Source organism: Hibiscus syriacus, unplaced genomic scaffold (assembly GCF_006381635.1).
Source record: "Hibiscus syriacus cultivar Baekdansim isolate YM2019G1 unplaced genomic scaffold, ASM638163v2 tig00110561_pilon, whole genome shotgun sequence".
Lineage (NCBI taxonomy): Eukaryota > Viridiplantae > Streptophyta > Magnoliopsida > Malvales > Malvaceae > Hibiscus > Hibiscus syriacus.
In genome coordinates this window covers 305,146-329,453 of record NW_024062782.1, presented here as the reverse complement: position 1 = coordinate 329,453, position 24,308 = coordinate 305,146, and the positions used below count along the sequence as shown (strand labels likewise).

General features: G+C 33.6%; 1 protein-coding gene and 1 pseudogene across 1 annotated transcript; one reads left to right on the top strand and one right to left on the bottom strand.

Moving 5' to 3' along the window:
- Window positions 1-9,399: 9,399 nt before the first annotated feature.
- LOC120132357 (early endosome antigen 1-like) lies at window positions 9,400-17,604 on the top strand. Its single transcript, XM_039149138.1, is given in 13 exon segments — window positions 9,400-9,582; window positions 10,582-10,779; window positions 10,882-11,004; window positions 11,563-11,600; window positions 11,683-11,854; window positions 12,452-13,073; window positions 13,076-13,539; window positions 13,541-14,402; window positions 14,405-15,493; window positions 15,496-16,076; window positions 16,206-16,298; window positions 16,456-16,595; window positions 17,149-17,604. Coding segments are annotated over 13 exon segments (4,698 nt in total). The 5' UTR covers window positions 9,400-9,501; the 3' UTR covers window positions 17,384-17,604.
- Window positions 17,605-19,419: 1,815 nt separating this feature from the next.
- Window positions 19,420-21,102, bottom strand: LOC120132340 (annotated as a pseudogene).
- Window positions 21,103-24,308: the final 3,206 nt, after the last annotated feature.

Sequence of the window (24,308 nt, the reverse complement as noted above, 5' to 3'; positions counted from 1 at the left end):
ATGCCTTCGAGTAGTAACGATATGGAAGTGCCGGCAGTCTTACCCATGCAAGGATCTATGTAGGATGTTTCTGATCAGTTGAAAACGAATGACTCTACGGCTGCACTGTTAGATAGCTCCCATAAATCATCCATGGCCCCTCGGTAAGTACCTTTGTATAATCTTCACTGTTGGAAAATTTAACCAGAAAATAGTTATTTTCCAGATCTATTAATTACAACTCCCCCAACGGCTTCCACAATACCAATATACGATTCATCAGTGCCTTGTAACCAATTGTTCTATCAAGAAGTTGTATAATTAGTGCGCACTGCATACATTGATCTATTCTATCATGCACACGATCAGAAAATCTGATCGTGGTGATCGGTCCCGTCTCATATATTATACAGCATAGTATCAAAATGCGGTTGCGGATTTTGTTGCGGATGCGGTTGCGATATCGCAGTTGCGGATGCTGCGGACGTTACGTAACGTGTTGTGGTTGTCGTGGGCGTGATCTCTTCATCAAAAATACAATACGTCTAAAATATTATATTTAAATATTTTACAGTTATATTTTAATATACTAATATTAATATACTCTTTTAATATTTTATTTTAAAAATAAAAATTTAATTTCATATATAAAAATTTGTTAAAAACAAATATAAACCATAGAAGTGCTATCATACTAGATAATGAATAATAAAAATTATAATGCTAATGAATAACATATAAACAATGTCACTAAAATCATATCAAATTTTTTATATTGTAACATAAAAATGTTCATTTTACATAACTTAGAAAGAAAGAAAAATACATAACTGCAAATATTAAAAATTATATATCTTACAGTTCACCACCAAAATGAATAGTGTGACGGATCTAAAGTATTTCCATTTTCGTCATTGTCTTGGTTTTGATTCCTTTCTATTCCATGTGAAGAAGACATCACATTATGTGTATCATAAGATGCATCATTGGTAGGAAACATGTTGTATGATAAATGATGACCAAAAAATCTATAACTTGGATTTTGTTCAATGTAAGGTGTATAACATGAATTTGGTTGGTAAGAATGAGAACCATGAGATGATTCACTAATTTCATTATCATTTGTAGCTGAACTTAATTTTATTTATAATATTATTTATTTATTTTTTCAAGGAATATATTTCTTTTTTATTTTATTTATAATATTATTTATTTATTCTATATATATAGATTAGATAAATTTTATAGTTTCATAGTAAATAGATAAAATACATATACTATTATAGTATTATAAAGTGAATTCCTCACTTATACAAAATTTATATAATAATAAATAAACATATAATTATGATACTTAATGTTAATATAAAAAATTAATTTAAAATTAATCACGTCAATTTTAGATATGAGAAAATTTTAATTAATTTAATTTTAAAATAAAGTTAATAAATAATTTAATTAATTCAAATTTAAGTAACTAATTTTAAACATAACTATTACGATATTATTAATGAAATATATTTATAATCCAGTTTTAAGAATTAAAGTAGAACAATACATCTATGTAATTTTATATTTCAGATAATTTAAAGTTTGTTGCGGCACAATTTATAGTGTATTGTGGTGTTATGTAACGTTTTTTAGCGCAACAATCGTGATGCGGTTCCCTTATCGCGTTACACGACATTACGTCGTGATATCCTTAAAAAACGTTACGATACAGGCATTACGCTGCGTTGCGGTTGCAATTTAGTACTATGTTATACAGTCTTCATCAAGGACCTCAACTTCATCCGTTTCGCATAGGGTTTTAAATTCCTTAAACACTTTTGATGATCTAATTACCATACTCGCATATGAGGGTCTTTCTAATTTCCTTCCTTCTTGTTCCTCCATGTTCCTCTCATCTTGGAGGTTCTTCTCGTTTTGTGTGATTGAGTCTTCTTCGGCATCCATTGCAATAATTTTCTCCTCATGCAAGTTTTCCATGGTCGCCTCATTGTGGCGTTGCTTTTTCAGGCGTGTCTCTCTTGCAGTGGCGATCCTGGTCTCTCCAAGATCGGAACATCTGCAATCCTGGTTATCTCCTCCGGCGGGCGGCCATTGTGGCCTATACCTATTTCCCTGGAGTAGAGTTTATTGTAGGGTTTCCAGACGGCAGCATTAGGGTTCTTCCTCAATATGATAAAATATTAATAAATTTAAAATTATTTTATATTTTTAATATTCAAGATATTAATTATTTATAATTTAATGAGGTAAAATTAGTGATAATGAAATTATTTAAAAATAATTTATAACTTTAAGTTATTAAAAATAGATTTTATACATTGAAAAATAATATATTTGTCTACTCGTGATCATAATATTATTTTTTTCATATTATATTATATTTACATAAATAAATATGATGGTTATGAAAATTATTTAAAAATATAAGTTGAATATACTAATTATATATTAAATATATTTTTCTCAAAAGTTAGATAGTATAATGATTAAAATATTTCTATGAATTTTCATTCAAGTATTTATAATTTAATATTAAAGTTTTAACTTTTTTTTAAAAACATATATTACAAGAATAATTTGGTAAAATATACATTTAAGTAATTTTATGTTTCTCCAACCAAACTCTGTAATTTTACAGTCCAGTTAAACAAACCAAACAAGGTAATACAACATTTTTATAGTAATGTTACATTCTCGTAATATTATTCCCAAAGGTAATCTTACATTCCATGAACCAAACGCCTAAGATTACCAGAATATTGCATTACTTTACTCATTACCGTGAATGTTATAGTACTTTAGTTTGTTTGACATGAATGTAAGAATATAGTGTTTGGTTGAAGGGATATAAGATTACTAGAATGTATATTTACCAAATTGTCCATGTGATATTTTTTTAATAAATGTAATTCTTAATATTAAAATAAAAATATTTATATAAAATTATTTTTTATTATTTCTAATTTATATATTTTTATTTATAAAATTGTAATTCATAGAATTTATATATTATAAAATTTAAAACATAAATGTGTAAAATAATATATATATTAAAATAAAAACATAATTTTTTTATCACTCGACCGTTAAATAATAAACGACGTTAAAATGAGTTGTTATATAGATGAAAAACGACAACGTTGTAGTGAAAATTTTGTTTTTTTATTTCCTAAATAGGAGAGAGAGAGAGAGTAAAATTCATTGACAAAAAAATTTAATATATTAAGTTCAGTGAGTAAATTGAAAACTTTTAAAGTTCAATGAGCAAAATAGAGAGAGAGTAAAGTTTAGTGATGAATTTTATAATTGACCCTTAATTTTTTTATTTTTCGTGTAGGTTTAATGATTTATATATTTTACGTTCGAAATTATTTTCTATAGTAATGTTATCTCTAAAATTTAAATATACATAAAAACAATAAATTATATTTTCCAAAAAAAATAAAATATAAATTCATAAAAAAATAATTAAGAATAGGAAAATAATCTAAAACTTATGAACTTGGAACTCCTCTTCTTCTTATCAGTATCTAAATTTTATAGTATTTGTCAAGTTTGTCCTTAAAAGTATAGAAATACACTCTAATATAATTTATTGTGGTATAAAACTAATTTAAACAAAAGTTTCGGAAAGTAAATTGATTTTTCATCAAATCTAAGGACTAAAATATACTTTATGTAACACCCCAATTTAGGGGCTAAAATTAATAAATTATAAAGTGGTGGATTTAATTGGTATTTGGAAGAAATTTGGGGATTAAATTGTCAGATTTCAAAGATGACAGACCGTTTTAAGAAATGCATGAAGTTCAGTGGCTAAACTCTTGGTTTACCCATTGTTTATATATGTTGAATTATAAATCTCTACTCCCCGTGCGCAGATGCATATTTTCCAGTTTTCCCCTCTCCAACAACCCAACTTCCAACTCCGATCTACTCGTCGTCCGACCTCCAAACGACGAGCCGAAACCACCATCGTGTTCGTTGTCAACCGAGGAACAAAACCCCTCAAACCTTTCGTCGTGAATCATCGTCGTTCGTCGTGAATTTCAGTCGGAAGTATCGTCGGTAATAACTCGGTTTTAGTTGGTTTTTCATCGATTCACGACGATCGGGTCATCTGTTTACGACACCTCCCGCACCATCGTGTTCCTTGTGCCGTTCCGAGTCCACCGGTGTCCTCCCTTTTCTCCGGCGGCGGCGGCGCGTGTGGAGGTGAAGCGGTTAAAGTTTCCGATTTGTTGAAATCGAGCTCTCCGCCGTTCAAAATTGTGAACCGAGCTTTGTAAGTATCTCGAAATCGCTCAAAATAATTTTTAGAAATTTTTCCGGGATTTTATCACTGTTCACGCGCCCCCACGCGCCGCCACTGCGCGTGGGGAAGGGAAAAGTGACCGGTTTGACCGGTTTTGAAACTGTTTTGACCGGTTTGACCGGTCACAACCCGACCCGACCCGTTGACCCGACCCGACCCGTTTACCCGACCCGTTTACCCGACCCGACCCATTGACCCGACCCGTTGACCCGTTGACCGTTGACCCGTTGACCGTTAACCGGAGTTGACCACTGTTGACCAAAACTTTGACCGGCTTTGATCGGGCATTAAACGACCTTTGACTTCGACCGAGTATACTATCCTGACATTTTTTCGACGTTCCAATCCGATTCCGCTGTCCGTTTTTCGAAATTCGAACCCGAAGGTCTCGAAATTTCCGGTCAAACCCGTTGACTTTGATTTTGACCGAAAATTCCAAATTTCCGAAAAGTCATATTTTATGCTTTCGACGTCCTGAATCCGAATCCGAAGTCCGTTTCGCCAAATTCGAACCCGGTAAGCCGTCTTTCACTGATTTATCATCCGATTCGATTCGTTTATCGCAATTAAGCTCTGTTTCTGATATAATTTATGTTGATATGTATCTGAGGAATTATTGGAAGTTGAATTGAAGATCAAAGGCGTTCGAATGGAATTTTTATGGTCGATCAGTATTGCACGGAAATCGAGGTAATACTTTACTACCTCTTTATGCTTTATGGAACATGTTGATATTGGTAAATGCATGAATAAGATAATGTTGGTCACTTTGGTGGAGTTAAATAAATTATACACTCGATATGAATGTGGTAGAAATTCTGTAACTGATTACGGATCGAATGATTAATATAAGAGATTGAGAAATTGTTAGATTAAATTACAAGTTTGTGATTGGTGATAAAGAAATCAGCCCTGTATCTGCAACTTATAATTTATTTCATCAAAGGTTAAATGCTAAAAGTACTTGGATGAGAAATTATGAGAATACCGGTAGGGTAAAAATTACGAAAATACCCTTACGTTATAAAAAGACAAGATTTGAATATGGAAGTTAGGTAAGAGGATTTACAGACATATTGATCTGATAAAAATATTGATGTGCATAAGAAATGTTAGTTTTATTTGGAAATTATGGATAACGGTTTTAATCCTAGGAGAGTTTGTGAAGGATACTAGAAGTCTGTTAAGAGAACCGTTTCAAGATCAGAGAGTGTTAGAAGAGTTTGTGAAGGATACTAGAAGTCTGTTAAGAGAACCGTTTCAAGATCAGAGAGTGTTTAAGAAAGCAATAATCATAGGATCTCTAAATTATATTATTTCGTTAAGAGCTAATATCGAAAAAAATATTGGTTAAGAAATTATGGAAATGCCCTTAAGAGGTAGAATAGTCTGAGTTAACGCTGAATGAGAAAATACTTTGAGGATTCGTACTTAACTCGATTAAGTACGGATTTGATTGTTAAGATCCTGACTTAGTTCAGGAAAATTCCTGATTTTTCGTTTGTAAAATCTGAGAAGGCACTTGACCCGAAAATATCCGAGAAATGAGTAAATACCTGAAGAAAATTTATCGGGGGTATTCTGCTGTCAGAATTATTCGAAAGGACTGAAACAAATGATGAGATTGAATTAAATAATAAGATCGGATGGAGGAAAAAGATATAAATTGGAATTAAATAATAAGACCGGATAGAGGAAAAAGATTGAAATACCGTGGATCTGTAAAATGACCAAAATACCCATGTAATGGAAATGACCCAAGAATATCACCAAGCTCAAGAATGATTGGATATCCTCAAGCTCTGAAATGAATGGAGTAAAACTGAACACCAAAATTACCAAAATACCCTCATGACCTATACCAAGTAAATGCCTTGGATTAATTAAGGAATCCAAATAAGCATAGGTATTGGCCTATCTTTAAAAGTAATGAAACACAATTTAAGTGAGTAGATTAACCCTAAAGCTATGTCAATACCTGAATGACATAAATATTACTGGAATGCGTGTTCGTCTTCTTAAGTTTGACTCGATGATAAATTTTGGAAATATTCAACTTAGTTCAACTCTGGATCGCATTCAGTACTAAGAATTAGACGTTGTTCGACAAATCAACCACGAAGACCAAATTGAATGGAACGGAAGTGCAGCATGTGTCTAAAAATTAGGAACACTTGAATTACTCTATAAAATCCCGAAGTTTCTGGAATGAACTTGAATGCTAAATAAATTAAGTAACCACAAGGACTGCGGATTGAATAAGTGAGTTGGATAAGTGTGGAAACTCTGATGAGTTTACGTAGTGTACAATTACAATGGGTTATGAACTACAAATCAAGCATGTCAGTATGTCATGATATCGTGGAAGCTTGGAAACGAAATAAAGACCATTGGAAGATCTATTCAGCGATGATTCTGAAGATGATCTATGGACAAGAATTTGTGGTATTAACGAGAAAATACCCTGAAAGGAAAATGAATTGACCAGTCGACATAGATTATTAAGATTCTGAATCTTCGTTCTCAAGATTGTTCGATTATCCGATCAATTGACATAGATGTAAAGGATTCTGAATACCCTTCTGATTACGTACAACTTCTGAAAACTGTCCGAATAAGATATGATCCTGATAATTCACATTTTGAATAACTGATGATTCCGTCAGTTATTGAACTTTTCCAATAGTGATTCTAAATTCCGACATTCTATCGGTATACTGAAAATCCGTGTTTCTCTGCCTGCTAAGATTATTTAGCATCTCTGAATAATATCTGTAAACTCTGGTGTGTTCCCTAATCATATAAATATTTTATCTGATTTCCGACTTGAATTCTGTTCTGATAAATGACCTGAATTCTGTTTTGATTTCTGATCTGGATTCTGTTCTGATATCTGTTCTGAATTCTGTTTTGATTTCTGATATCTTCGTTTAAAGACGGAAAAATGTTTTAATTGGGGGGTATTGTTGAAGGAAGAATTTCCGCAGGTACCTCGGCTTTGTGCTCAGGGCCTTATATGTTGTGTTGGGTTGGGTGTATGGTTCTGGGGAACCTACACATTATGTTGTGATGGGATGGGGGTATATATATATATATAAATATGTTTTAAAAAGATCTGAAAAGTTACATGGTTTTTGGGAACACACTAGAAAACCTATTCTGATCTCCTGAACTTAGTCATCCGAAATATTTCTCTGAACTGAAAGCTCATTGTCCGTTACTATATGAAATATCAGTAGGATCTCTGTTCAGCATAAAAATCTGTAAATGTTCGGAAATAATAAGGATATGTATGTTTATCTATATATGCACGTTCTTCAGCATGATCTGGTAGTTCTGTATTACTGAGCTTTTCGAAGCTCACTCTATTACTCAACATTTCAGGTTAAAAGAATTGTACCAGTGCATCTATCGACTTCAGTAAGGGAGTTCGTCCGGCGTTGTTGCAGAGTATGGTACATGTGATTAGGGGGCATGTAATTGTATTTTGATTTACATACGAGTCTGAAAATCTGTTTTATTTCTGCACACTGACAAATGATTTTATAAGTTTACATGTTATGATAAAAAGTTTTAAATTTTCCGCTATTTTTACAGTGGGTCGCTCCGGTGGCCCTAATGTGACTTCCCGGATAGGATCGGGTTACCCGAATCGATCTGGGGGGTTACACTTTACCCCAAAATTTGATATAGGTTTGTTGAGCCATCCACATGGGTTTTCTATTTTTACTTACCTAATCATATCATACTTTTGAAATAATATTGACCCCAAGATGATATCAAAAAATTTAACATGTATTAATAAATTAATTTTTAATTTAATAAAAATATTATATTAAATATAAATTAATTGATTGGATTAATCTAAAAACGATTTGTAATTAAAATTAATTTTTCTCCGATCATTATCAGAAAAACAATCATTTAATCGACGAATAATTTTATTATTTCTTTATTTTTTATATCGTCATAATAATTTTAACGATAAATTCCGATCGGTCAATATGACGACATTAAAAATTATTTAGAAATATTTCAAACATATCTATTTGTTCAAACTTTATTTATAGAGTAAATATAATTTCTGATATCCAATTTTAATGTTTATATGTAATGTGGTATTCATTTTTTATGCGATTAGGTATTTTACCTTTTCTTAATTGTTTAATTTAGTACCTAACTTTTTTTTGTGTGCAATCAGGTAACATCGAACTTTTTTTTTTTATATATAACACAATATATAATAATGTTAAAATTGTAAGATACCACAAATGTATGAATTTGATATGCTAATTTATAGTATATATTAATTTTTTGAGTCACGAATTAGTCGAGTATTAATTTAGTTAAAAATGTATTATAATTTTTTAAGAATAATAAATATTATTAAAACTGTATTTTGTGTTTATATTTTCATATAATCTTAAAGTAAAACAATTAAAAACTCTTTATTTAATGATCTAATACATAGTTGTTAGTATTATATTTAAATGATTTGTTACTTTCACATACATTTGTTAATATTTTTTTCTATAAAAATATATTTATATAAAACATCTTCGTTCACTCTAATTTAATATTGTAAGTGTGAAATATAAAAATAATTTAAATTTCTTTATGCATATAAAAATAGTTAACATTTGCACAAACCGAGTGGTCTCCATGGTAAAGGAACGGTTATCGTTCCTTGAGACCCGGGTTTGAGCACCGAGAACATCAGGGTGTGAGCGTTCAATATTAAGAGGTTGAAAGTAATCTTAGAACATATAATGTGATGTAATTACCTCGTATTAATAAATATATTTCATATCAAGTTATTAATCCTAAATAGACAAGTAATTATTAATATTTTTATAATTTTAATGGAAAAAAAATTGAAAAGTGAGCAGTCGGACAAACAACAAAATGCCAAATGGAATGTAACAGAAGAAGGGTATAAAAATGAATTGTAAACGTTATAGGGACTATTTGGATAAATAAACCATAGAAAATCAACGAATAAATAAAGCTTGAAAGGAAACATCTCGGGTTCATACATACTTCACAACAAAATCACAGCTAACGCCTTTGGCCCCTCTTTCGGTGTCTGAGGCCATGTGAAAGACTGAAGCTGTTTTCTTCATCTTCTTCTCCATTTTCCCCTTTTTTTTGCTAAGTAAAGAAACAATAAAATCTGAGCAAAAAAGAGCAAAAATATGTTCAGATTGCACAAGCAGAAATCTGATAAATCTGGTGAGAGATTCGATTTCAAGTTCTCTAGCTTACAAGCTCTTCAGGTATTTTTTCTTCATTTTATTCGGGTTCTGAATTATAACTTCATTGCAATGTTGAAATTGAATCCTCTGATACATCGGCAAACCGAACTTCAAGCATTTTACTTTTTCTTTTCACCTTTAGTTTCCTTTTTTCAAATCTGCATTTTCACTGTCATGTCGCTGCAGATTTAAGTTTCCTTTGTCGTGGTTGAGCGATGCTTTTATATTTGTATCATTTCATTGTGAGTGAGCTTGTGGAAAGTTACTAATTACAGATTTTTTTTTTAATATCGATGATTCCTTATGCAATTTAAATCTAATTCCAATTTGTGAAGATACGTGATGGGCAGTAAGAAGGGCTGTATTTTTAGTTTAGATTCTCTTTTAGTCAGATCTGTTGACGCTTCGGTTTTGACTTCTATTTTGCATTTTGTACATTGACTTTATTTGTAGCTGCGCTGTAAAATTGAGCCTAATTATAAACCTCGTGGAATTTTTGGATTTAAGTTCAGTATTTTTTTTTCTTAAATTATATTCATGATAAGTTGTGATTTAATGACGATGATTTGATTCTTAATAAAAAGATAAAATGTGAGAACAAAATTTCGATTTTATTATATTAGGCACTGTTTGGGCATTATTTGATTTCTTTCGTGCATGCTTATTTTTAATATATATATGCACAGACACACACTATGCTGTTTGGACTCGAGTGTTAGTCTCGATAATATTCTTTTTTTTTTTGAAAATTTAGTATAAATGTTTTTTTTTCCTATTTGCCTTTCATGTCTAACAAATTTTGAGGAACCTATAACCTAAGAGTATAAAAGCAAGCTACAAAGGAAACGTTTTGATTGAATTTAGGTTTCCTTTTTTAACATGTTCAGTTTTATTTTTCAGGCCAGAATTCTAGATGCTTGATTTATTTTGAAACTTTTAGATGTTTGTTGTTGTCTGTTTAAGTTGCTAGTTGTACATAGGTGATTCTTGATACAATTTTGGATTATTGAATTCTTGAAGGTTCCAAAAGGATGGGACAAGCTTTTTGTGTCAATTATTTCTGTGGATACTGGCAAAACCGTAAACAAGTCGGGCAAAGCATCAGTGCGGAATGGAAATTGTCGATGGACAGAGAGTTTCTCAGAGTCTATTTGGATTGCAGTAGGCGATACTTCAAAAGTGATTGATGAATGCTTATATAAAGTTGTTGTTTCCACGGTATGGTACTTTGCCTTAATATTTTGTGAAGATTTATCCATTGATGTGGGCTTCACTTATGTCAGGGTTATAAATAATCAACTTAAATTGATGTTATTGTAGGGATCATCTAGATCCGGTTTCCTGGGAGAAGCAACAGTTAACCTTGCAAGTTACATAAGTTCAAAAAGTTCAATTCCTCTTTCATTACCATTAAAGAAATGTAATCATGGAACAGTATTACAGGTGAGATCTAGAGTTGATTCTTGTTTCAAGTGCCTAACAGTTGTATTTTTCCCTTCTTTGCTGACATATAAAAGTTAAAAAACACTTTTTTCCTAATTTTAAAGAAGAATTCTCTTTTAAATCTATGGAACAAGATAATCTAGTTTGTGAGTTTGAATTGCTTGTTGCTACTGTGTCATTTTTGTTGCCTAATTGTAATTTTATTGCTTAAAGATTAGACATGTTACAATTCCATATTAAGTAGTGGATGATAGAAGTTAGCAGTGCTTCTTAAAGTGAATCCATGGAGAGAAAATTAGTTATTGCTTAAAGTATAGTTTTTTTTGAGGGAGGAATTATCATTTAGAAATTGATTCAATACAACTTAAGCTTATTCAGATAAATTTGTTGACAGTTCTGGAAATTTGGTATCCGAACAAAGGTTTCTGGTCAAGGAACTCGTAGTCCTCACATTTATTTTCTGTCTCAATCACATGTTTTCGTTTAGGAGCAGAAGCTCAATTATCCACCTTTCTCTGATGCTATTGTTAAAATTTGATCCTTCATGATTGTCTGCAGGTTAAAATTCAGTGCCTGACACCAAGAGAAAAACACAGGTTTGCTATTTTGCATAAAACCTCGCACTTTGTGAGATTCAGTATATATGATTGTGAAAAATGTTAATTGTATCTTTTAAAGGGATGAGCAATGGAAAGACGCAGATTCGTCATATTTGGAGGATGCTTCTCTGGAATATGATGACTTGGAAACCAAATCTGATGCTTCTGATGGTACATTTACCAGGAGTGTTGGATCTTCTTCTAGTAATCATTTAGAGGGTGCCGTTCTTCCTGGAGAATTGTCTAGCAGGGTATGGTTCCTTGATATAATTTCTAGTTTTGCGGATACTTTAACACTTCCTTTGGTCAACTTCCATTTTTGCAATTGAGTTTCTTTTGACTAATTCTAAAATTTTATCTGAATATAGTTAAAACGCTTCAATTCATCTAAATATATATATATATATTCAATTCATCTAAAGACCAGGCTTCTTTTGTTGTTGATGTTTCAACACAGATTGTCTGTTCATTGTTTAAGAGCTTAACTTTCTACACATTTTTCTAGATTGCTTGCATTTATACCTGAGACTTCATGGTGACTACGAGATTATTCCAGCAAATTAAGATGTAGGCTATAGCAGCACATGCTATGAAAGTAGTAGTGAAGTTAGTCTGAACATTTTACACATACAGGCTTCTATGTTGTCAACTCAAACTTATGAAAAAGAAGTCAATATAGCTAAAAAGTACACGAATTATAGAAACACTAGTAATAGGCTTGGTAGTTTACAAAGAATTAGACAAGAAATCTTGAACTCTTCCTCTTGGACAGAATGACAAGCATTTTCAATTATTTTCCAGTGCACCGTCCTTTTTGAGGCTGATGAAACCTTCTCGTTGCTGTTCAGGAACCAAGTTTGTCAGCATCAGACTCGCGTACTAGCTTTGACTCCTTGGATGGTTCCTTTAGAGAAAATTTCTCCCCTCATAATGGGGTTATAAGCAATCTGGTTGGAAGACAAGATTCAACTGGTTCTCAAAATAGTTCTCCACGTGGATCTTATTCGTTTAACAACTCTTCCAGGTCAAACCACTCCTCCGGTGCACCAAAGGTCTCCAGTTCTGGAAGTCATCCTCATAACCAAAGAGAAGACGTGAATCGGGCTTCACGTCTTGTTCCCTCTTCTCCACTACGTAATGCTGGTTCATCTAAAGATCTTTTGGAAGCTGCAGAAACTGCAATTGGGGAGCTTCGAGCAGAAGCTAGGATGTGGGAACAAAATGCTCGCAAGTTTATGATGGACTTGGAAAATTCGCAAAAGGAATTTATTGACCTTTCCAACCACCAAAAAAGTCTTGAGACCGCACTTTCAACATCCCAGGCTGAATGTGATTGCTTGAAGGAGGAGGTTAAACAAGTAAAGATCCTGCTTGAGGAGTCACAAATGAAACAGGCTGCTGCTAACAATTTGAAGTTTCAGACTAAAAATACTGGTTCTGTTCAAAAGGAGTTGGAAGATGAGATACGATTTTGAGAGAGGAGAATGCCGATTTGGCCTCACAGTTGAAAAAAAACCAAGAATCAAATATTGAGCTCGTTTCCATTCTCCAGGAGCTGGAAGAAACAATAGAAAAGCAGAAAGTAGAAATTAATAACCTTTCTGCAGCAAAATCTGAATGTGAAGAATCACGAAAGGATGACATCGGTGAAAGTGATCTTGTTGAACAACAAAGAGGAGATTTGCATGCAGAGAACAGAAATCTAGAGGTCCAATACCAGCTGCTGCAGGAATCACATAGGAAATTGGAAAGCTCTATTCAGGTTCAGGAGAAAACTCTGGAAGAAAAGAACCAAGAAATGGAGACCGACCAAGCTTCAAGGATTCGATCGCTTATGGATTGTGAAGCTGAATGGAAAGGCAAATTAGCTGAAAAAGAGCAAAAAATCATTAACTTGGAAATGAAATTGTCCGAAGCTCTTGATGTCCAAGGTTTAAAAAAAAATGGGTTCTGAAAAAGAAGATAATTCCGATCTAATCAAAGAAATTGAAGATCTAAAACTGAAGGTGCAGGAACTCGAGAGAGATTGCAACGAGCTTACTGATGAAAATCTTGATCTTCATTTTAAGCTCAAAGAATCAAGCAAAGATCATAGTGCCATCTTGAATTCTCTTTTACCTGATCATCCGGGAAAGAATTCTCTTTCTAGACATGAACCAGTACCTTATGCCGATCATTTACAGATACAGTCTGTACTAGGAAATAGATGTGCTGACCTAGAGCTGCAATTGGAAGCTTTCAAGGACAAAGATTCTTATCTTGATGATGAACTCTCCAAATATCGTGCCAGAGCAGAAGAACAGGAGTCTGAAATCGACAAACTGCAACAGCAATTACAGCATTACCAGCAGACAGAAATTGAGAGTAAGGAGCAACCTACTACTCTGTCCTTTGAAGAACACAGTATTTCTGAATCACCTGATGCCATTGAAGTCTCTACATTGCTTGCTGAGTTACATGAACAGATTCAACTCTCTTTAGCTAACTTAAAGCGGCAGTATGCTCTTAATTCACATGTAAATCCTCAGGGAACTGTTTCTGAGAACTCTGAGATTGTAAAAAGTAAAGATTTGATAAGTAAAAAACAGCAAGTTGAGATTATCTTGAACAATTTTGTCCAGATAAAACAATTCTTCAGAGAAAGTTCTGTTGGTGAATATGGTAAAGAGGCAAGTGGTTTAGGAAATGAATTGTCAGACAATATATCTGAGATAGAGAAACTTAAATCTGACAATTTCCTAAAGGACGAGGAGCTTGAGGCTTTAAGACATCATCAGAAGGAGTTAGAAGCCCAGGTTTCTTTTTTGAGAAGGAGAAAAGCCAGTTGGAGGAAAACATAGAAACCATGCTCAGAGAAGCTGCTGCTACTGAAAAATGCTTGGAAGATTTACATAGTGAAATGATGGTCCTTAATAGCAATATGGATTCCCAGATTTCAGCCAACCAGGTTCTTGTAAAGAAATCTATGGAGATTGAAAGTGGGAAACAGGAACTCGAAGTTCATTTGTCTGAACTAGAAGAAGAAAATCTACAGTTATCAGAACGGATCTCTGGTTTGGAAGCACAATTAAGGTATCTGACTGAGGAGAGAGAATCTCATCGTCTGGAACTACAAAATTCAGATTCTCAAGCAATGGAATTTAAGGAAGAGATAAAAAGACTGGAAAATGAAAAGGAGGCACAAAAGGCTGATATGAGACAGAAGATGGAAGAGATGCAAAAGCGGTGGTTAGAAGTTCAAGAGGAGTGTGAGTATCTAAAAGTTGCTAATCCCAAACTACAAGCTACTACTGAAAGTCTTATCGAAGAATGTAGTATGCTTCAGAAAGCAAATGGAGAGTTACGGAAGCAAAAGGCGGAGTTAAATGAGCATTGTTCAGTCTTGGAAGCAGAACTGAAGGAATCTGAAAAAGTTTTTTCCAACATGGCTAACGAAGTTGAAGCTCTGGAAGAGAAGCATTCCTCGATGCTTGAAGAAATAGCCTCGAAAGAGAAAGCCCTTAACTTCGAGCTAGAAGCACTTCTTCAAGAGAACAAGAGGCAGAAAGAAAAACTTGTTATTGTAGAGAGCCAGTTAAATCAAAAGTACATGGAGAAGACAATGGAAGTTGAAAACCTCCAAAGAGAGGTAGCTCACCTCACCGAACAGATATCTGCTACCCAGGATGCAAAGCAGAAAACAGCATCAGAAGCTGTGCTTGAAGTTTCTCATTTACGTGCAGATAAAATCATGCTTGAAGCTTCTCTAGAAGATCTTCAAGGGAAGCTTAAAGTATCTGAGAGCAAACTCAATGCCTTGCAGGTGGAATCTGAAACCGAGACACAGGGACTTAAGGAAGAGTTAACTGCTGCAAAGCAAAAACAGGAAATTTTGATGGCTGACCATGAAAAATATTAGATTTGTTGGAAGAAGTCAAATCCAATGAAGAAAAACTGAAAGGCACTGTTAGAGGGCTTGAGCTGAAACTCAAAGCTTCTGAGTACGAGAATCAACAGTTGGCAGAAGAAATTTCCAGCCTTAAAGTCCAGTTGCAGAGAACGGCACACCTTCAGGATGAAATTTTAGCTCTTAAAAAAACAATCAGTGAAGCCAAGTTTGAAAATGAAAGGCTCGAATCTTCTTTCCAAATGGTATCCAGAGACTATGAAGAACTTAAAGCTGAAAAAACCCTTTTAGTCCAGAAAGTCTCTAACAGTCAGCAAGCTGTTTCCGAATTAGATGGTTTGAAACGTAGGAAAGTTTCCCTTGAAGAAAAGGTCCTCCGGCTGCAGGGTGATTTAACTGCAAGAGAAGCCCTGGGAACTCGGGAAGCTGCACTGAAAAATGAGCTGGCCCAATTTAGAAGAGAAAATAGCCAACTCCAGAGGAAGATAAAGAACCTTGAGGAGGAGAAAGAAGAGTGCCTGAAGAAAGCTCAAGATCTCGAAGAGGAACTGAAGCACATAAATCAGGATGAAAGCAAGTTCCAGAACGTGAGTCGCTTCTTTACCGTAATTCCGAGCCTAGTAGTTTATCATCAATATAATTATTTGAACCCCTCGTATACATTTCTTGTTTGGAATTCTCTCTCACATGCACTTGGTTTTTTCCTCCTGATCTAGAATAACATAGAAGATAACAATAACCAGCAACCAACTGAGAAGCTGTCGACTGAAACGGACCAACTGCAACATATGGATGAAAATCATACACAGGTTATTCTATCTACAGCTTTGTATTTCATGTTAGTTAATTCTAATCTTCTAGGTTGGGCAATCAATTCTTTGCAAAGGTTATCTATAACCGAGAAAGTACCAAACCACTCAAAGACGGTCTAATCTTATGTTTCTCTCACTCCACTTCTCTTTTCAGGTTAACAATAATCAAAACTGCAATAATGAGACTCCTCAAGTTTCAGGAGTCGCCGATCTTTTGTCAAAAATTCAGATTCTTGAAAATGAACTTGTGGAAGCTCAAGAAGCAAATGAGATGTACAAGGCCCAGCTTAAAAGGTAGGCTTTCTGAAATATGGTATATATATTCTTTATTTATTTTACATTTTAGTAAACAAGGAATTCCCATTACATATTTTCGGTGTTCATTTCTTACATTGTCATTCTCTGTTTCAAGTCGTGCAGCAGCATACTTCTTCGGTTAGTCGTTATTGGGTTCTATGAATTTGAATCATGACGGAAAGGATGAGTTCTATAACACTCACGATTTCCGGATTCTTTGCACTATATTATATGAATCTGATAAAAAAGATCAAAACCTCGTGTTTGGCCTCAAACTAAAATATGCCGATAATCAGAATTTCTGCAACCTCAAACCCTTTCTCTCCCCTTTGGATTTCAACATCCAGATTTATCATGTGTCCATGCATCGAATCAGAATAAGGTTGTGCTGATGCTAATTATATGCTCTAGCTTCTTCTTGGGTAGTGGAACATTAGCCTTATACTTTAAACTGTTCCTATGCTCCTAAGTGGATCACCATATAAGAATGTTTAGAACCGAGACATACATTTGAATGCTAATGGTCTTTATGTATTTTGCTTACCTGCAGTTTGTTATCCAAAGAAGTACCCTTCAACCAAGCTGCTGCTTCGGAGAAGTCGACAGGTGAAGGAGCTGCAAGAAAAGACGGATGCAACTGCCAGACATCAGCACTGGAGATGGAGCTGAAAGATCTACGCGAACGGTACCTACACATGAGCCTTAAATATGCAGAGGTAGAAGATCAGCGGGAACAACTCATGATGCAGCTTAGAACTGCTAGTAATCGAAAGCGCTGGTTCTGACGACTCTGGATATGTTTGGTCATATTCTTTCTCCGGCTCCGGCCTCCGACACCGGACTTATCAACTCCCACTATGTAATTTTTCGGATGGTGCTGTGGAGATCATTCACTAAGCAAAACAGTGCAACAAATTTATTGGTTTTACATCAGGGCTGGCCTGGGCTTGAAAACTATTGTAATATATAGGAATGCAAATAACATATACAAACCACCGCAGACGTGGCCCAGTTGGCAAAGCAATGGCTTTTGAGATTATGAGTTGGTCTCATATTCTAGGTTCGAACCGCGCTGGCTGGGAATCCTGGAAAAAAGCGGGGGGGACAGAGTGGTGAGTTCTTTGAGCCCCTCTGGAGGTTGCCTTGTAGGGTCGGGTTTTTTAGCCTGGCCTTAAGAGGTCCTACGTTATAAAAAAAACATATAAAAATACCATCATTTAAGGATTACAATGTTTAATAAACATTCGTACCCTTACATTTGAGGTGCTCGAACCTAAGATCTCAAGGGAGCTAAGACCTCAAGGGAGTAACAATGACCTTAATCACTAAGGTCATGTGGTTTGTGCTTAAAGTTAAATATCTAATTTTGACAAATCCAAGCGATTTCTATTATCCACATCCGCAAAAGTAAATTTAAAAAGGATAACTACATAGTTAGTATCCTAATTATCATTTTTTATTTTATTTTAATAATTATTTATTTCTTGTTTTAAAATTATGTCTAATATTACGTTCTGATTTTATTTTAGTCATCTACTTTTAAAAAATTAATAGTGATGCTAATATTTAACCATTAAGTTTAAGGATAACATTGATTTTTTTAATACATATGAAGTAAATACAAATCATTATTTGTTAAAATATAATCATTTGACAATAAATATTTGTACTCTTGATATTTGAGGTCTTTGAACCTTAAGACCTTAAGGGGTAACAACGAGCCTCTTAACCACTGAGGTCACGTGATTCATGCTTAAAGTTAAATATCCAACTTTGATAAATCACATGCGAATTCTATTATCCACGTCCGTAAAAGTAAATTTAAAAAGGATAACTATATAGTTAGTACCCTAATTATCATTTATTTATTTATTTTAGTAACTAATTATTTCTTGTTTCAAAATTATGTCAGATGTTACGTTCTGATTTCATTTTAGTCATCCGTCATTAAAAGATTAACGGTGATGCTCATATCTCACTATAAAGTAATATAACATCATTATTGAATTTTTAAAAAAAAAATTATCATGTCAACGATTTTGTTACTTTTTTAATAGCGGGTAACTAAAATGAAACAAAAACATAATCTTAGATATGATTTAAAAAAAACATAGTTGGACGACTAAGACATAACAAAAGTGATAATCGAGGTACCAAATGTGTAAGTTTCCCCATTTAAATAACTAAAATATGAGGGTGAATAAGTAGTTGTAGCTTCATTACAATTAATAATATTCTAATCAAACACAGATTCGATTTACTCCCATCGACTAAGATTAAAAAACTTGCCTACAAGACAAATCCTGAAACAACTCAAAATTTGTCTATCTTCTGGATCCTAATATGACTAGATCTTTATTTATTTGATGATGACAGCAAGCATAATTGGTCATTGGTGGGCCTTTTAGGTTTTGATGTGTTGAACGAAACTCTACAACTATATATGGATCCACAAGTAGTGAAGTACAGAGATCTCACAAGTACTTGCACTGTTTGTGACAAAACTACACTGATTTTTCTTTCAAAATATTGAAATTGGTAATAATAATAAATAAAATATTCAAAATGGAAGGGCCAACTTTGACAGACATTTTAATTAGGCCAAGTTAAAAGCATGGTAAGTAAGCATAGTTGCATATGCAAAGAAAAATAAAGATAGAAAGGCCATTCACCAGACAAAATGAGAACACAAAATAATATTAACATCGTGACAATATGTGAGATTGTGCAGTCACCAACATACTTTTAATAAATATTTACAGGGAAAAAAAATGCTGTTATTTTCACTCGTACCCTGATATAGCGATTTTAATCAGGTCTAGCAAGAACACATTATCTTGGATGTTCAAAAATAAACATCCACGGCTTATCTGAATATAATTCCTTAAAAGAAAGAAATGTATTGCAGCGTGTACAAATAAATGGGAGATAGTACCATCTTAGGGAACCCCAAACTTCATGATATCCAGCTAACCTGAATGCGGTTGCGATGAACAGAATCAGATACAGCACGGTGCTCCAACAAACCCTAAAGTTCCCTCTGTCTTTCGCTTTCAATCCTCACAAGCAAGTCGATTACAGCTCGTCTTCCGCGTAACCTCCTCAAGTCCCTCCGAACATGCTCCGATTGACCTTCATCTAGCTGCTGACTAGTCGTTTGCACCCATTCCCGGACAATTCTAACTCTCTCACGCTCAGTTTCGCCAAGCCATTCAGCTCTAGGATTGCTGGCCCTTTGGGTAACATTGGATGAATGTTCACTAATCCCACTCTCCATCCATCCCCGAACAATCTGCCTCACCCTTTCTCTCTCTACTTCGCCGAGATCAGGAGATTGCTCCCTGTTAGACCCATTATTATCCCCATGATCATTCTGTGACACACCTTGATCATGCGACCATGTTCCATACTCATTCTCACTCTCACTCTCACTCACATCTCCAACACTTGCATGATTCTCACTCCCACGACTCTAGGACAAAGTTGTACCAGACACTGTCGTATTATTATCGGCATTGCTTTGCCTCAACCTTACCCTCACCCTCTCTCGTGCCCTGTTCAACGCATGCTCATCCTCCAACTCCCTCCGCATTTGCAAAATCGAAGAAGCCCGAGTACTAGGCCTCTCAACATTCCCCCCTTGTCTCCTAGAAGAAGGTGGCTGTGACTCTCTCAAGAACGAAGAATCTAGCATCGAAACAGTATGTAAACCGGCTAAAGCCATCAATTCAGACTCCCTGTTCCTTCTCTCCATCGTCGTTATCATTTCCTGAGCTTGCCTGGCAGCCCATCTACTCAAAATCCGAGAATCCCGCCTTCTAGCAGCAGATGACTCGGCTAAATGATCACCTCCAAGATCAGACCTCCTCCTAACAAGCTGATCACGCTCATCATCTTCATCATCAGGATTTCTATTAGAACTGCATGATGCAAATGACATACAATCATCTAAATGCCTCTCATCAATTCCTCCAAACCCCTTTCCAATTCATCTCTGACATCATTAGAGAATTCTGGTTTTTGTTGTAAAGCTTGAAAATCCGTCATTTCCCCCCTACACCTAATCCTCTTCCCTAATACAAACAACTCATTTCCTCCATTTACCTTCAAAATTACCCAAGATCACAACTACGTAAATATATGTACCAAAAATTAGAAAACCACAACCTAATTTGACTTTCAAATTTTATTTATTTAAAGAAAAACTATGCCCTATGCCCTAAATTCGGAAAAGAAGAGAGCTCCAACTCATTTCTTCACCTGCAAACAGTTCCAAAAGTAAAAAATATACAAACCCAACAAATCAAAAGAAAATGTAAAAAGAAAGTGAAGGGAAAAATGATTGAAAATGAAAGAAAACTTAAGGCGAAAGAGACGTACCCGTGATCGAAATGTGGGATTTTCCCCTCTGAAAATCAAGATTAGGAAACCGAAACACAAATTCTATTTGTTCAGAGAGGGGGGAAAACACACAGACAGAACAAAAAGGAGGAAGAGAAGGATCAAAGCCGATAGGAATGCCAGAAAATTACTTACAATTAAAAAGACAGAGAAATCTGTTTTCTGTTTGCCTTTTTTTTTTGGGTTTAATTTTCTTTTGGTTTCATTTTTAAAAATTACTAAATTTATTTACGGAAAAGACGCGCCGATTTACACAAGAGTAACACGTCATAAAACATTTTGGTTTTTGTACAAATTTATTTTTAATTGTACTAAATTTAATTGTTTATAAAAATTTGAATTTTTTTTATTAATATGTGATAATTATACGGTGTTATACATTTAAAGATAATTTTTAACTATTTAATATTGAACGCTCACACCTTTAATGTTTCTGGTGCTCCAACCCGATATCATCAAGGAACAATAATAATTCATTTACTACCAAAGTCACTTGGTTCGTGCATTTGGATTTTATTTAGGTAATGAAAATAGAATATAAAAAGGAAATATAATTGTAAACTATTTATAGTATTTATTTTTTAAATAATTTAAAATTTATATTATATCATAAATTTATTTCTTTAGTAATTTAATATTAATTTTATAAAATATATAAATAATTACCCAATTATTTTTTAACAATGTAATTGAAAATTGGATTTCATTAATAAAAATAGAGCAAGATATACAAATAGTTCATATGATACAACTAGGGTTGTTCATTCGGTTAATTCGGTGGTCGAACTGACCGAACTACCATTAACCGAACTTTTTTTTTCTTTAACCGTTAACCGAACCGAACCGAACTTTTTTATGAAAGTTTTAACCGAACCAAATAAATTTTGGTTAATTTTCGAATTAACCGAAATTTTTTAGAATTTTTGAATTTAATAGTTTTTTAATTAAAAAACAGTTTGCAATATCTAATTAATTTGATTCAAACATTATATTAAAATAAGATATTTGTATCTATCAATTTTGTTCAAAAAACAAACCCAACAATACTGCAGTTCTACAAAATAAATCAGAACTAAGTGCAGAACTGGAAGCATAATTCAGTCTGATACAAACAGTTTACACTAACAATTTACAATATTGCAATTCTACAAAATAAATCAGAACTAAGTTGTTGGATGCTGCTACCATTCCAACCAAGATGTTCTCTATCAAGTGCAGAACATATTACATGCACAGTGCACAACATAGAAATAAAGAGATGCAAAATTCAGTTTGAACCATCAAAAACAATCAAAGGTATAAATATCAAATATATCTCTTAAGTATCAACCAATGCTAAAATTATAAGTGCTAAGCTAACTCAATCTAATGTAATACAATCTTATTCAGTAAACATCATCACTTCAAGCTAATGAATTTAAAAGGAATGTAAGGGACAAAATTACCACAAAAAAACAGTATTCAAAATACTCCATTTGCACCAAATGAATCCTCCCAAAAAGTTTTCATTTGCATTATCTCTACAAGAAAAAGATATTATTTTAAAACTAAAATTACAGTATAAAAACCATATATATAACCTCTAAAGTACATTGCAATAATGCAATTTACAATTAATGCATACCCTTCAACTCATACTCACAATGCTGCCAGTGCAGAATCCTATGAGCTTATGAATTGAGGGTAGGTTGTAATGCATTCTAAAAGTTAAAATGATTAAATCAATTAATGTTGTGTCAATTATCCTCAAAATAAATTCACTTATTAAATTAAAATTAATAAATAAAGAATCAACATACCATTATCAATCTTGTCAAGCTCTTGAATTTGTTCTTCAAACTTCTTGATCTCCTCTTCGGTTGATGACTTTTTAATATAATCTTGAGTACACACAAGAGCTTGTACCATTTTAGGAGTTAAAGAACTCCTAAATTGATCAAGCACACATCCACCGGTACTAAATGCAGACTCTGAAACGACGGTAGAAAGCGGTATAGCTAATACATCTTTGGCCATATTTGACATAACTGGAAATCTAGGGCTATTGACTTTCCACAATGACAAGATATCAAATTCATCATCATAATTCTCAACAGCCTCTCCTAGATATTTATCTAATTCAGATGTTTGATCCTCACCACCACTTTCAATCACACGCTTTTTATACAAATCTTTCACGCGTCTTTTCACTTTTTGTTGTGGTTCACTTATAGAAATTCTCACATTTAAATGGATGCCATCACTGGAGACTCGAGGCTTATACTCATCATACAATTCATTCAAAGTCTCTTTTAGCTTTTGCATCACTTCAAAACTTTTTTCCAAATCATACATCTCACTAAGTGCAAATTCAAGATAACTTAATTTCTACCTAGGATCTAACACACAACCAACAAAAACAAGCATATTCATCTTCTCAATATCACCCCAATATTTCTCAAATTTATCTTTCATCCTCATGGCCATAACACTAAATTCAAAATCAGCACTTAATTGAGCATCCCTTAAAAGTATGCAAATTTCAGTAAGTTCATCAAAAAAATTGTTAGATGTGATATATGAAGTACCTGAAACACGCAAAGTGACTTCATAAAAATGTTCCAAGAAATCCTCAAGTTTCTAACACAAGTCCAATCATTTACAGTTGGCCAGCCCTCTCCTAACTCAAGTTCAGTCCTAAAATTTGTATCTTGCTCCTCAAATCTCTCAAAAGCTCTCTCAAATTTTTCAGCAATGTCTAACATTAAATAGGTAGAGTTCTACCTAGTACAAACATCAAGACATAACATTTTTTTGCTCTCAATTTTTTCCATCTCAACACACTCCGTGAACTTTTTCAATCTAGCTGGAGATGTTCTCACATATTTCACAGCCCCCTAACACGTGCAACATATTTGTTCATTTCCTTTAAACCTTCAACAACAATCAAATTCACAATATGTGCAATACATCTTATATGAAGATATTTACCATTTTCAATGCAACCCCCTCGAGGACTAAATCTCTTTCTTAAATAACCAATAGCAACATCATTCGAAGTTGCATTGTCAACAGTGACAATGAACAACTTATCAATCCCCCAATCTAATAAGCATTTTTCAATCATCATCCCAATTGCATCTCCCTTATGACTAGAAATTGGATAAAAACTTATGATTTTCTTATTCAATTTCCAATCGTTATCAATAAAGTGCACAGTGAGACACATATAATTAACTCTTTGCATAGAGGTCCATGTATCAGTAGTTAAACAAACTCTAGAACATGAACTTCTTAAATATTGTTTCAACTTAGTCCTTTCATCCAAGT